This window comes from Onychostruthus taczanowskii, unplaced genomic scaffold, assembly GCF_017590055.1.
Source record: "Onychostruthus taczanowskii isolate IOZ18803 unplaced genomic scaffold, ASM1759005v1 scaffold49, whole genome shotgun sequence".
NCBI lineage: Eukaryota > Metazoa > Chordata > Aves > Passeriformes > Passeridae > Onychostruthus > Onychostruthus taczanowskii.
Genome location: NW_024502458.1, coordinates 2,350,005 through 2,365,423, shown reverse-complemented (window position 1 = coordinate 2,365,423; position 15,419 = coordinate 2,350,005). Strand labels below are relative to the sequence as shown.

General features: G+C 40.3%; 1 protein-coding gene across 6 annotated transcripts; it reads right to left on the bottom strand.

Moving 5' to 3' along the window:
• Nucleotides 1-61: 61 nt before the first annotated feature.
• Nucleotides 62-12,618, bottom strand: UEVLD (UEV and lactate/malate dehyrogenase domains). 6 transcript variants are annotated; one of them, XM_041415084.1, is made up of 12 exons: nucleotides 12,558-12,618; nucleotides 10,845-10,929; nucleotides 10,150-10,212; nucleotides 9,271-9,437; nucleotides 8,295-8,430; nucleotides 7,744-7,865; nucleotides 6,995-7,100; nucleotides 5,139-5,309; nucleotides 4,206-4,379; nucleotides 3,845-3,929; nucleotides 3,092-3,215; nucleotides 62-1,796 (listed from the first exon to the last, which is right to left on the bottom strand). In XM_041415084.1, exons 1-12 carry the CDS (start codon nucleotides 12,597-12,599, stop codon nucleotides 1,632-1,634), a joined length of 1,440 nt encoding a protein of 479 aa, XP_041271018.1. In that variant the 5' UTR covers nucleotides 12,600-12,618; the 3' UTR covers nucleotides 62-1,631. The 6 variants fall into 6 exon arrangements, with proteins under 6 accessions (XP_041271018.1, XP_041271019.1, XP_041271022.1 ...); XM_041415085.1 differs by having other exon boundaries at nucleotides 9,271-9,434; XM_041415087.1 differs by lacking the exon at nucleotides 3,092-3,215 and having other exon boundaries at nucleotides 1,645-1,796.
• Nucleotides 12,619-15,419: the final 2,801 nt, after the last annotated feature.

Below are 15,419 nucleotides of genomic sequence, written 5' to 3'. Positions count from 1 at the left end.
TTTTAAGGTTAACATTATTACATAAACGCCAGACTAAATAAACAGCTTGAGTATTGTAAGGGCTGGCAGCATTTTAAGGTTAACATTATTACATAAACGCAACTAAAAAAACAGCTTGAGTATCCGCGTGAAAAGAAATTCTCAACAGATGAGAAACACCACCATGAAAAACAATGTAAAACCTTAAATTCATATTGTTTTTTCAAAGTGAAGACAACCAAACCCCAAAATGCTAGCAGCAAAGTTGGTTACCTGCAGCCATCACTAATTTTGCCCCATCATTTACCACTACAGTGAAAGACATTTGGGTATTCAAAAAAAATAAAGGTCTGAATCACTGAAGGTTTTCTCCTTCTATGTTTAATCCAGTTCTGAGATCAGCATACACTCAGAACTCTCTGCATGTCTGGCTCTTTGTGAGATGCAACTGGAAGGCACAAAGGATCAGATCTTTTGCTCTGCCACAGATCCTACTTTTGCTCAGAACAAATTTGCAACAATATTTGGAAAATTTCCGACCAGCCACCTCTCAAAGTGTAAACATAGAATGACATTCCTAAGCTGCACACAGCAGGAGTGGAGCCCAAGTCCTCTGTGCCTGCCATGTGATGCTGAGGAACAATCAGGAGCAACACAGTCTTTTACCAGTAGTAAATCAAGAGGTCAGAGCCCAAAAAACGCCTTGATCTCAAAACCATCTGTTTTTTACCTACAAATCCACATCCTCCTTTTTCATCACATCCCTGGCCTCCAGGGAGGAGGGTAATGGGTTCTGTTGCCTTCTCCTGAGGCTGATGTAAAGCTCCCAGCTGGCTTTGTTTTGACGTCTGAATGTGAAGATACTCCTGTGCTGTTCAGCTGCTGGATTTTATCTTTTATCTTTATTTGAAGCCCAGCTCCTGCTCCTCCCATTCAGGAAGAGCCCCTGTTCCAGTGCTGCCCGTGTGTAGTGGGAACTGCAGGTGCTTTAATGCTCTGAATATCCTCACAAAATAAAATGATTGGAGTATTTCAGACATGATAAAGTGTGAACAGAAATCCATAGCCAATAGTTCAGGTTTGAAGGATACTGTGAACACCACGTTCCCCTTAGTAAATAGCAAAATACCAGGAGTCCATTGACATAAGAGCATTGACAGCCATGGAAGATGGAGCTGTGGAATTGCATCCCCAGTGCCTGTGGAGCTGGAGTGTGACTGTACCCTAAACAAGCCTCAGATACAGCATCTGAAAGCCGTGAGGAAAGGTTCAAGTGGGCTCTGCAAGCTGGAGTTTCTGCAGAGCTGGGTAAGCCCCTCTCTTTTGCCATGTAAAGGGGTGCAAAAAGCTAAGAATAACCCAAGAATCAGGCTATAACTGGCAGCCAAAACCCACAGGGAAGTGCCACCTGAATTTAGGTAAAACATTGTGTGTTACCTGCCTCATTTTGGCTACCAAAAGTGCACTTTTCAAAGAAAATATTGCCATACAGTGTGATATTAAATTATTTAAACCTAAACTGAGAAAGCACTTTTGGAAAGTAAAGTAACAAAGCTTCCTGCTTTCTACAGAAATCCTTATATACGAAGCAACCTCTTCTGCCTTGCAGATCTCCAGTGAGCAGGCGAGAGGCTTCCCTTGGGCTTCCTTCCTTACAGTTTCAGCTGCTGCTGCAGGTCATGAATTGAGCCTGCACTGCTTTGCAGTTTCTCTTGCACCAGTGGGTCTTCCTCCAGCCTGACCACTTCAATCACTCCACTGGCTCCAAGAACACATGGGAGACTTAAGAACACTTCACTGTTTATATTGCAACATCCCTGAAACAAGACACAAAGAACACTGTCACACACACAGTTACTTATTTCTGCTGCAACTACACAAAAGCGTACAATTACACAAAATGACTTGATTATTTTAATTAAGCAAGGATATTCCAACATATGGCATGTTTGGATAGGTCAAATTCTATTAATTTTAGATAGTGTGCAGTGGGTTACTGTATAGAAACTGTAAAATATTATCATGCAGATAAAAATTTGTGAACCATGCCACAACTGGGGCATTTTTCCAAGATAGATAGATGTCTATAATGCAGACAAAGTTTATATCACTAAGCACCATTTCTTAGCTAGAACAAGCAGGGACACGTCATAGTACAGTATCAGTTCTTTTAGGACTGAACAAAATAAATAATGCAGCCTAAGAATGGTGGAAAATTTCTCAAATATTGATCCCATACAGATTCTGCAAAAGAATTTATCAAACTTGTATCCCTATAATTCAAGTTTACATTGTAGATTGTGTTTATTTTTGTAATCTGGGACATTTTACCTTCTGTAGATACTTTAAGAGACTTGTGACTCCTCTGTATCTATATTTAGTTCAGGAATTATTAAAAACTTCACTTGAAACATAATGAATTAATTAGGTATGTGCTTGTACTCAATAAAATAAGCAGCCAGCTCAACTTCCCTGCACAGGAACATGCAAATTGTCCTTCTGAAGGCTCTAAACTGAAGTGACAAATAAATGTTTCTACATGGGTTTTCTCATCATATGGAGTGACCTAATGCTTTAGTGAAGCCTCTTAGAGAAACTTCAAACAAAATTCAGTCTACAATTTTAAGTTAACTATTGCTTCATAATCTTTTCCTCTGAAGGAAAGTACTAAGTAGTAAAAAACCAGCTGTTTCAAACTTAATCAAATAAAATGCTGGCAGAAAATGCATTGTGCACTGTCAGAAAAGAGACAAAATTCTTTTGGCTCCTAAAAAAGCCTACATTTAATACTAAGTACTCTGGAACTACAATTTACTTTTCATTTGCCAAATCCAGCTATTCTAGGGGTGCTGGGCAGCAACCTTAAATGTATTTTCTCTTTGGACTTGTATTTTTAGGAGAATAATGCAGTTTTACTATTGCTTTCAGGTTAAAACAGTATGTGATTTTTGCTCATTTTTGGACTAGAATTGAGAGCTGTTATTGGAAGAACGTAATGGCAGTAGCACTACTTCAGAACACTGAGATGTCTGTGCTGCTGGAATTAATGGACATATCTGGTATAAATAATACAATTACAGTACCAACCAAAAGGTATTAATAACACATTTACCTTTGCCAGAGTGGATACAGAATGAACCTTTCTTTTATCTTTCAGAATGCTGTCAGCCAAATCAGCAACTGACAGCCCAACAGACCAAGATCTCTGACCTTTTCCCTTCAGGACTTCCATAGCTCTACACATAAACCAGGAAAAGGAGAAAAATGTGATGTTGAGATTGTAATTCATTTTATTTTGGTTTTTATGTAAAACCCAAAATAAAGGTTTAAGTGTACCATATCAGGTAAAGTGTACTATAAAAATATGATTCTCTGTGTTGGAAAACAACACAACAGAATAAAGAATTGCTGAAAAGAATTTCTTTACAATAATTTTTGTCTATACTTGTAACAATTTTCTTTTCTACCAAGAGGTGTAACTTGATAATTAAGTCAGTTAAATTCTTCCAAACTGGTGCTTGACTTGGAAGAAAATGCTTCCAACACAAGCTCTGAGAAAAGTGGGCCAGAAGGCCCATCCAGTATTTGTTTTAAATACACAATCAAACAGCTCTGATATTCTGCTTATATTGTGGTGTCTCTTTACATTGCCACAGGCACAATGTTAGTAATAATTTCAGAAAAACAGTGACCATATACAGATCCATAAAAGTGAATGATGACTTGACCTACAATTTCCTATAAATTCAATGTATGAACATTTTAGAGCAAGCTTCGCCCTCTTCCTCAAGAGCTGAAGAACATGTAAACACCAAGTGCCTAAACATGAAAGAAAACAAAATAAAAAGGGTTATAATGGCGCTACCTGTTAGCCACCTTTTCCCTTGAGTTACGAGCAGCCATTGCTTCTGTTTGATTTGCACCTACATTACAGCTGGTCCATGATGGTACTAAAGAGAAACAACCAAAAAAAAAAAAAGCATTTGAGGTTGTGGTTTGTTTTATTTCCTGTGACAAAGGCCAAATACTTTTGCTGCTATTCCAGGTCTGTGGATTTGGTACCCCACAACTGCATTACTTAAAGCCATTATTATGAGAATTTACCACTCTTCTTATTACTTTTCTCATTATCTTCATTACTTTTCTCAATTATTCTTTCATTATTCAGTTACTCAGGCACTGCCAGGACATAACATGCACATGGTCATAAAAAAGCATCACTTTACCTTTGTCTTCCCCTTGTTCACCAATAACCCAGGCATCTTTTGCCAGCACCTCTGCTTTCAAAAGGTTGGTCAGAATGTACCGAAATCTCTCTGAATCGAGGTTGGCACCAGCTCCAATTACTCTGCTTTTGGGAAACGAGCTCAGCTTCCACGACACAAACGTCATTACTTCAACTAAATGACAAAGAAAAAATAATGTTGTCAAACGTTGTAAATGAACTCAAAATTCAATTCAACTGCAATCATCATTATGAAAAACTCTGGACTTCATTACTTTAGAAAAGGCATAAGCATGTGAGAACATATTGGTAGTTTATTTCAACCTAAAACATAAAGCTGGGTGGGGAAGAAGTGAAAAAATAAGAACAATAATGGTAAGAGAGTAGGAAGAGCTGTCTTCAATGCATTACAGGACAGAGGCTCACACTTCTTTCCTTTTCCTAAGCAGTGATTTTATTTTGTCTTAGTTTACAGTACCACTGGCCTGGAAATTTAAACCTTCCAGCAAAATCTAGCTGCAATATTTACTATTAATGCTATACTTTGTATCTGAGTAGCCTGTGTGATCATATGGCACATAACCCACATGGATCTATCCCTCCTGCAAGGAGAAACGAGCACATAAAACTCACAACTGACAAGACAATGGCCAATGGATGCTAATGATGTAGACACAGTCAGGTTGAAACCACAGAAACATACAGAAATACATACCTGTTAACCAAAACAAAGTACATTATTTTCTGTTATCTTGGTAACAGTAAAGAAAAAACCCTCAAAGACAGTGTCCTGCTCAAAGCTGAAAAGGAAAACATCTTTCAGAGTAGCAAGAATTTTTGATTAACCAGGTGCATTCAGCAGTAACATATTTTTAAAACAGGCCAGAGAAGAAGCCAGGTGAGGGGCAGAACCTTATGCAAAGTACCAGCATACCTGGATGAGAAGCAACAAGGAGAACAGCATTCTGACTGTAGTGGGATACTGCTGGAATAATTCCTCTGAACAAATCCACATTGCTTTGTATGACATCAAGGTAAGTCTGAGCATTACCCAGAGAATTAACTGTAAGCACCACAACTTTGGAATCAGCTGAAGCAGAAAAATCTGAAAATAGAAAGAAAATAAATTTTGAAATTTATGTCATTCTGCTGAGTTTTGGATGCAAAACCAAGAGCTGTTCTAAAGGCTGAACTACAGCATCCAGCTTAATTAGGGATTCTTTGCCTCCTGTCCCCTCATATCCTGCAGTGTTGAATTTAGGGCACTTCCACAGCACCAATAAAACACAGCTCTCCCACAGAGCTACTTTCCTGCTTTATAGGTGTCAAACAAAAAAGGCAGACGACCATTTGTCCAAGGTTACAGAGCAGAGACCAGAAAACATCTAAACAGCTTTGATAGATAAACTTTTCCAAGTTTTCTTGGCAAGAAAGAAAAAAAATCAGTGAAAAGGCTCCTTAAGTTTTATTCCAACTGTTAAAGAAGGGGAAAGACTTACTCCTTTATCTGAGGCTTCCTCTATAATTTTTGACCTTATACCTTAATATAAGGACATGTAGACAGCCATGAAAAGCACTCCAAAAGTCTCTTTATTAACTCAAATAAAAGACAAATTATACTTATTAGCCCAAAGAAACACACAACTACACTTGCTGCAGTAATTTATAAGTCAAAGCTGCCTTGAGCAGGTATCTCTGAATATCTGAGTGCCACACAGGTGATCAGCCTGGACAGAGAAAGAGGGTGATTTGTCTGTTGCACCACTTGTGGAATCAACTAAAGCCAAAGCAGAGGTCTAATGCACTGACAAATTAAAACCATACTAAGCAGGATATAATTAATACTAGCTTGCCCCAAAACTAGATATAAACATACTAACATAGCAGGTGACAGTATAGAAGCATTTTGTAGTATTGTAACACTACCAAGCTTCTTGTACCACAGCTAAGTGCAAACATACAGCAGGCAACCAGAGAGGCACAAACAGATTTGTGGTACAGTTGCACAACCAGGGCTCAGGCAAAAAGGTGTGCTAGCAGTAAAACCTGCAAGATAAGATCAAAGAATGTACAGCAGGCAATGCCAGGTGCAGAATAAGCCACAAAAATGCCTGGTGGAACCAGAACTAGTCCCTGTCCCCAAAATAAGATAAATGAAAAGGGAAGCATACGAAAACCCCTCATTTAATCTTGCAAAGGGTGCAAGGAACATGGAAACATGACACATAAGCAAGCAAGAATGTTAATTCATCTCCAGCTCTCCCTGTGGAAAAACTTCTGAGCTGCATGGCCTCGACCTCTGCAACCATCAAAGGCTAGAACTAATCACTAATTAGAGACACATGGCACTGACTCTGCTGATTTGTATGCTCACAGCTGACTGAGACAAGGGTATTAAGAACTCATTGAGCATGCAGTGATAGAGATCAAGGACTCACTATTGGCCATGTGCATGTTTAATGAACATCAAGCTAGAAAAGCAGCACTTTGAAACACACCTTTATTTGTCAGCCTTTTGAACACTGCTTTCACAGCCTTCACTAATTCCTATGCAAATATTTTTCCCCCTTCCCTCCCTCTCTCTGCCCATGACAAGAAGTTCTAGCTTGGCTTCTCTGTATTTCTGCATGAGTCCAATTTCAGCATTAGCATCTTACCTGCAAGTACAGATTTTTAAAAAAAGACAGCCTATGTACCACTGTATCTCCCCAGGTGTCCTGCTCTTGTTAAAATGAGCACAAGCACACACAGTATAGCACCCACTCCTGTTCCAGAAAAAACATCTCATACCTTTGCTGATCTCCACATTTGGCACAGCAAAAACCTCCAAATCCATGGTCCCTCCTTTTGCTGCGCCTTCAGAAAGGTCCAAAAGAACCACCTTGTCTGCAACACCCTGTATGAATAAAAATAATACAGGTCAGTAATAAAGCAAAACAAAACTTGTTCATGTGGGAATGAGGAATAAAAACCAAATTTCCTCCCATTTCATTGTTTGCTGTACTGTGTACAAATCAAGCAAAATTACTGGTCAAAATTACTGCCAAATGACAAGGAAAAGGACTTAGTTTTGTGAGGTTTTTGTTTGTTTTGTAATGTGTTTTTTCCAGTTAGACTTCCTAAACTATCTCTGGGAAGTCAAAAATTACTGTTCCTGATGCTAAAAACTACTGTTAAAAATGCTGTTACTCTTTTATCTAACATACAGTTGTGATGAAGTACAGCCCATCTACAGACTACCCTTTTCCAGGGAACCAGGAGATCCCAGTTGTAAGTGGCTACTGCTGAGACAAGAATCCTTTAGGGATTTTCAAAGTAAGTGAATTCAGTACTCAACCCTTTGAATTAAAAAAGCTGACTGAGAAACCAGGGCAGCAAACTAACACCTCTGTGTATCCCTAAGTTAACTGAAGGGACAAATGACCTATGCAGTGACAGCTGTTAAAACTGATGAGGTATTCCTTAGTGTCAGATATTAAGAACTAGATTGGAATCCTCTTTCTTAATCAGGCATCTTGCTATTTTTAATAATTTTGTACCTTTGCTGCAACTGCTAGTACACATGCAATGCCAAGATCTCCAGCTCCAACAACAGTGATTTTGTTAAAATATCCTTCATTTCTGCTTCCAGTTTTACTCCTTGACTTCATGTCAGACTCTCCTGCAATTAAAAGAAAACCACAAACTTGGGTGCTGGTTCACACTGCATCAACACAAGTATTGCAGCTTCCTAAAGGATCATGGTTGTGCCAGAGTTAAATCAAGTTACATGGACTTTTTCAAAATAGCAGTCAAGACTGACCACAGAAAGTCCATCACAACTTGCAAGGTGTAAAACAAATATTCCTCTCTAGACAGGAATGTTTTTTTCACTAAGTAGAAATACTCAAGCATCACAACAGCAGGAAGCTAAACACTAATACCACAAAACCAGCACTCCCTTTGCTGCTGTTACAGGTGTGCATACAGACCATGGTCATAGAATTTGTAAAATATAAACCATGTAGGTTTCTTTGTGACATGAAGTAATGACAATAAATGAATATATTTATAAAAAACATTAGAAACGAGTCCATGAACACATCCCCACCTTCAGTAATCTTTGCAATATAGGAGAGAAGTTCTGATTGCCTGGCTGCATCAGAAGATGACAGTGAGTACAAAGGAAGTTCTTCCTCAAACTTCACAATCATTTCCTTGATTAATCCAATGACAGTTGATTTAGGCTGAAATACAGCAGACAAACAGAAGACAAACCAGCTGAACAGCTATTTCATGTAGTGGTATCAGCTACGAACTGCCAGAGCCATAAAAAATTTAATCAAATGATAAATACTGACACTCTTACCATTTACACAAACACCTAAGGGTGAGAAAACCATCACTTTGAGAAAATACTTTCTCAAAACAGGAGCATGAGGAGTTTAACAAGAGGAATTCTAAAATTGAAATTACCAGTGCTAGGAGTTTTTGAAGGCATCCACTAAATATATGGAAGCCTCTGATATGGCCACATCCAGTATTATAAAAGGGACAAATCCTAGCTAAAGAGAAGTTATTTCAGTCTTCTTAGATGAGCTCAACTGTCCAGAGTTCTGGCATTTCAGTCCTCCTCCAGGTAAAACACACTGTGAAGTCAGCAGAAGTTCCCTTAGGAACTTCTGTCTCAATAATGTAAAATACAGCCCATTCACTTACAAAAGCTGGCATTCACTGAATAATTTCTACTGGCCTGGCAGTCATATTTAAGTGACTAATTTAATACAGTGCATAAAATCATTCAGCAACACCACTGACTTCTGAATCTCTGTGCTGTTTCAGAGTTCTGCCAAAAGAGACATACCCAAAAGGCAGAAACTTACAGTGAACTTTCCTGAGGGATACTCAACTGGTCTCACTATCCACAGCAATAAAGCATCATGAGGTCTTTGTAAAGAATCAGTCCCTTTTTTCATTAGAATTACTTCCAAGTGCCTTTGCAAGCCTCAGACTGTCTGAAAGCTCCAGATGATACCCTGCAGTATTCCCAAGAGCTTCCCTCCCCTGTCAGCCACCCCACCTCTTACATGGCTCCAGTTCTGCAGGTAGGGCAAATAAATCCTGCCCCGTGCATCCACGTGTTTCCCCACTGCAATGCCCATGTTTGCAGTCGGCTTCAGGAAGCAAATGGGGGGAGCAAAGGGATGAGAATCCAGGATCCACAGACGAACAGGTATGTTATAGGAATTACCTGCTAAAATAAAAGCCATTATTAACTTCTGCACTGAGAAGAGGCACCTAAGCCCAGTCGTGTGCGATGTAATTCACACTTGGTAGTAACAAAGGAAAAAAGCCTGACAGAGCACTTCCAGATTCACACTGGAAAATATTTATATTACTTAGGCTAATTAATAAAACCAGATCAACTTGAAATGCTGCTTATTGTGCCTTTCTTAATATAAAGGTCTGTTGCTGATTTTGCTTCCCAGGGTCCTCTCTCAGCCATTGTGTCCCCCTTTCCCAGCAAAGTATGAAATATATGCATAAAACCTATTTTATGACTTAACACCTAGTGCAAAAAAGCATCTATAAAGAGCTTTGCAGCAGACTTCAAAGTTGAAAACAAAAAACTGCCTACAAGTTATTTTTGGACACTGACTATACAAGTGTAGGTCTTAGAGAGTTCACACAAGCTCCTTTAGCATCAAAGAGCTTGCCAAGATGGACTCAAAGAACACTATTTTTTAAATAGTTCATTTACTTATTTAATTAATAGCACCTTATCTAAGCATCTGTGCACTTGTTTGTGCAGTAGAAGTGACTTCTGCCAATTCAAACAAAGAATTTTCTAGTCCCCTTTGGAGACACTGCATGGTGAACTCTTAAGAGGCAGCACCCAACACATTCTACATTTAGATTGATTCTGCATTTAGATTGGCAAGAAAATTACATTTGATTTATCTTACCATATTTTACTGGGACAGTGCCACTAAAATTCAGGAGGTCCTTCTGGGATCCATCCTTGAAGGCTGAAATTAAAAATACAGTTAAAAAGAAACAATGCCTTTCAAACCTGGCATAGCAATCCCATCCACAACTACAAATACACAACAGTGATTTTTCTTTAGAAATCAAATACAATGCTTCTGAAAGAGCTAAGGCTAGAATATTACTAAGGCCACCCCCTCCCTTTTAAAATATTTCCTTAATGAAATTTTAACAAAAATTGCATTGGTACAACGAAGCACATCATTAGACTGAAAACCCTTTGTCCTGGGTAATTCTGATGTTGTGGGAATTTCCAGTCAGGCTGATGGATTCTGGATGGCACACTCTGTAACCTAAAGCCATCAAAATACTTTTAATACAATAATGAATTATGGGGAAAATGGTGTTAAACATAAATAATTTAAACTATCAGTCTTTCATAATTACTGGCAAGCTGAAGTAAGGTGAAGTAAATGACTTGCCAAGGTTTTTATATGCGTGCATCCTTGGAAGAGCATTCAGGAACAGTAACGTGGCATGAGAAATTTTACTGACAGTCAACATAAAGACAGGAACACAACAGAAATATATTCACATTCTATTACACACAGTCTGCACTTGTGGCAAGTAAGAATCCCCACAAATAGTTCAAAGTAAGTGTATCACTTCTTACTGTATGTGTTCATGGAGAACGTGAAGTTGGGGTAGGTCTTGCTAACATCCTTCAGCTCTTCTATGGTCAGGTCTCTGAACTTGTACTGCAAAGAGGGAGACAAAAAGAAGGAAAAAAGTTCTACTTCAAAGGCCTCTGTACAGAGATAGGGAAAAGGACACTATAGAAGGTGGAAACACAAGAAGGGGAAGGTAATAATTACTTTCAGTATTATAAATAGTTTTGATGTGAATAAAATTATCAAAAAGAATCGATTACAAAAGCTTTGACTCTATTGCAGGTCTGCTGTTGAAATTCTGAACATCACTCCTTATATACCATCTCTTCCCCTTTACAGCTGTGTGAGTAGAAGTTTAGTAAAACTTAGTCTCCTCTGCCCATATTAAAAAGAATATAAAAATATGAACCTCTTAGGAAAAGGAGGTTATTTTCTTACTGACACAGTTAAACTCAGGTCCACCTGCACACATTTTAGGAGAGTTTACTAACATGTCACTTTCCACAAACGTGTCAAGTGTGTAAGAAATTAGCCTCCAGGATTTTTTTTTCATTTTTAAGTTGTTCTTGAGAGCTGAGAAAATTAATTGCTGCTGCTTCACTGAGACTGTCCCCAGCTAGTCCAATACCTGAACTTCCAAGAGATTTGCATCCTCCCACATCCCAGAGTTACAAAGAGTACTTTCCATTTCCTAGACTAGAGTCTCTGCTTCTCCTTTAGGAAACCTGGTGCTGTTTTTTTGGAAACCTTGCCTAAGCAAACAAAACTGCTGCCTGACAGTGGCTTAAAGAGCTGCTCACTGCCTTGGAATAATTGTCACAGACCAGTAACTAAAATCGAATTTCTCTTGGGTCTGCTGCCCCAGCAGCAATGTGACAGCTACGGGCATGGCACAGTTATTTTGCACAGTCTACAAGAAAACATTTACTGACAAATAACACCTTTCAGTCAGCTTCTCCCATCACTGGATTCTGCAAAGTCATGCAGAAAAAAAAAAGGAAAAAGAATCCAACGTTCCTTAATTATGAATATTCTGCAAAGTCATGCAGAAAAAAAAAAAAGAAAAAGAATCCAGCGTTCCTTAATTATGAATGTCTACACAACTTAGGGCAATTTTTGGAGGCGTTGATATACCTGGTTGTGAAACCAAAGTCTGGCCTCCTTCTATTCATAATACCAAACGAGGCATTCCTATCAAGCACTTCGTCCTCTTCTAAAGATCACAGGATTTGCGGGGTGACTCAGACACAGACCTTCCTCATTTCTCACCCAAAATTATTTGGCATGCCCGAAGCCTAAATACGCCCCCTCAGTTTCCCACGGGGGAATTAAAAGGCTCAGAGCGATGCCACAACAACGCGCCCGTGCTCCTAAGGCGGGGAGTGGCTAACGCGGGGAATGACACCAAAACCCCCCAAAAAACAACAAAACCAAACCAAACAAACAAAAGTTATGGATTTCCGAGGAGTGAAGAATAAGGTTGTAGTCGTGAGGCACGGCGTGAACCGGGGGGTAAATTGATGCGTGGCGCAAGTTAAAGCTCGGCTGTATTAGGACAGCGCAGGCACCGGGATGCGAAGGGACGGGGCAGGAGGACGGGAGCCCCCCGGCAGGCACCCCCAGGAGAGCGGCGCCATCCCGGCGCTCCCTCCGCCCCTGCCCTCCCTCAGCGCCGCCCGCGCCCCCTCCCCTGCCGGCCCCGCGAGCGCGCGCACCTTGCCCAGCTGCCGGCGCAGCGCCTCCTCCGCCAGCGCCATGGCGGCGCGCGCCGCTTCCCGGCGGGCCCCGCGCGGGGCAGCGCCGCCCCTCAGGGAGGCGGGCGGGGCTCGGAAGGGAAAAACCTGGGGAGGCTCGGGGGTTTTCAGTATCCTTCTAAAGTATCTGCGAGTGGGAGGCGTTATAAACGCTTGGTGACCGTCTGGGCTAGGGGCTGTTTCCACCCGCCATGGTGTTGCACAGTGTGGAATGTGTCGAGATTATCTTAAGCCAGGATCTTCTTTGATGTAAGATCATTGTATACTTTCAAGCCTCATTAGATTAAGAGGCAGCAGCCAGCGTCCAGTCAAGGACATGCGTGAACGAACAAGCTTTAAGGATGCAGTAAATCAAGGTGTCGTTCATAGAATCACAAACTGTGGTGATTTCGAAGAGACGCACCAGGATCATGGAGTCCAGCTCCTGGCCCTGCTCAGGACACCCCGAGAATCACACTGTGTGCTTGAGAGAGCGTTGTCCGAATGCTTCTTGAACTCTGTCCGGCTTGGTGCTGTGACCACTGCCCTGGAGAGCTGTTCCGGTGCCCAAACACCCTCAGGGTGAAGAACCTTTTCCCGCTATCCGACCTGAACCTCCCCGTACCACGCCGTGCCATGTCCCCCACTCCTGTCACCGGTCAGCACAGAACAACATCAGTGTCTGCCCCTCTGCTTCCCCTCATGAGGGAGCTGTAGACTGCAATGACATCTCTCAGTCTCCTTCAGGCGGAACAAGCCAAGTGACCTCACCACTTCTACAGCTTCCCCTCCAACATCCTTGTGACCATACACAGATTTTTAGGGATGCGGGGATTTCTTCCCTCTGTGTTGACGGTATCAAAACTGATTTGCAACTTCATGGAATTACAAGTACGTAAATACAAACCTGGCATGAATTTATTTCCCTACATTAGTCTCTTTATTTTTTAAGCCTCCCTACAACATAGCAGCGAGACTGGAAAACTGCCTTTTGGAAAGTGGGCCCTGCAAGTGTGATGGCCAATTCAGTGGGAAACACAGTAAGTCCAGCAAGGTTGACAAATGCCAGTTCTATCCCCTTAACTGACCAGAAAAACTGACAGAACAGGACAGACCGAGCTTGATAGTAGCACGTTTTTACAAGGAGCAAGATCTTGAGCAAGCTCATACAATTTTTTGCTCCCTCACTTGAGGCTACTGATACAAGGCCAGAAGCAGACAGTAACTAAAAGCACAGTTGTTGATACAGCCATAGCAGAAAATAATTAGGTTTAGAACCTTCATTAAGCTTCTCCATCATATATAATGCTTAATGATGCTGATTCTGCTTCTGTGCTGAAGTTGTGTGTGATGTAATGAAGAATGTTACAGCTTCAATGTTCAGTTTGGAAAGCAGCACAAGATCAGTCCTTCAGGAACTGGCATTGCAGATTCCAGCAAGTGCTACACATCATTTGCCCAGCAAGCATAGTACATCTTCACATAAACTGTTACAGAATGACCAGCATGAACATTTATCTAAACCTTTTAAGTGGCAGTTTGAAAATAATTTTGTTTTACAAAGGTCTTAGCATAGACTAATGTTTGAGAATAAAACATTCCTTTTAAATCTTAAATCTCAAGCATCCAATTTTTTCTTATTATTTCACAGTAAAAATAACTGGGAAAGTCTGATAGATATTTACAGTTATTAATAAGTCTGATGTTTGGAAACATTTAAAAAATCTGTGTTCACACATAACCAAAATAATCATAGCAACCAGGACAGCGACCACATCCCCGTGGCAGTGACACACTGCTGCTGGTAGTAGTGTTTCTATTTAAGGCTCACAAGTCACCCTTAACCAAGCTTGCACCCAAACTACAGATGCAAGTTGCTTAGTACTCACTGTTCCAACTCATTTCAGTTCCAGCCTGGGTCTGTGCCCTCTGACTCAAAATCTTTTCTAAACATCATTTGCAATGAATAACTCTGTATTACATCAACAGAGTATTGCCAGCTTATCTCTAGGTAATGAAACATCTTGCTAGCAGGCTAAGACACAGCCCTGCTACTCCATGTATCCCTCTAGTAGTTCCTCTGCCCCCATCACTGGGAACACTCCTTTAAATGAAGCCATAGAATTTTGCATGTATTCTTACCAAACAAGCTGTAGAATTTCTCCCAAACTGGGACTTATCAAGCAATACATCCAACTCTATTATTACAACTCCTCATTGCATAAAAGGTTACACTATGTATTAAAAACCAGCATTTTGCCAGCAGTACAGACCTTCCTGACTGAGATGTTTTCTTTGAGATTTGGTAGAAAAGTTAAGACTGTTAATGAAACAGAAAATAGACTGCAATTTCTCAAGTGCTAAGGGAGAGGGCAAAGCAAAATGACAGTCTTGGGGTGACATGGATCTTGTCTTGCAGCATACGACTTTGAAATTTTATTCAGCTCTACACAAGATGAAAATGACATTTTTACAGCCTCAAACTTTCTTTCTTTAAGTACTAGTCTTATTATTCTGCTTGCCTGTGAACATCCTGTATCTATACCGTTGCTAGCTTAGAGAAAAGCCAGGGGAAATTATTCTCAACAACATGAAACTACTATCCAGGAAGCATTTTAAAGGATTTTCTCCTGTGGAGAAAATCATGCAATGCTATGAGTTGTCTAAATTAACTTCAGAGTAATGGAATGGAAATTACAAGTTCAACTTGTAAATATTACATGCTAAGGGAAAAATTTGCACTTCTAAAATATACTCAAGTGACCATCCCAGATACCAGAGACCAGGTAATAATTGCAGACCAACCACAGCACAAGTGGCAGGAACAAGCTTCCTAATGAAACC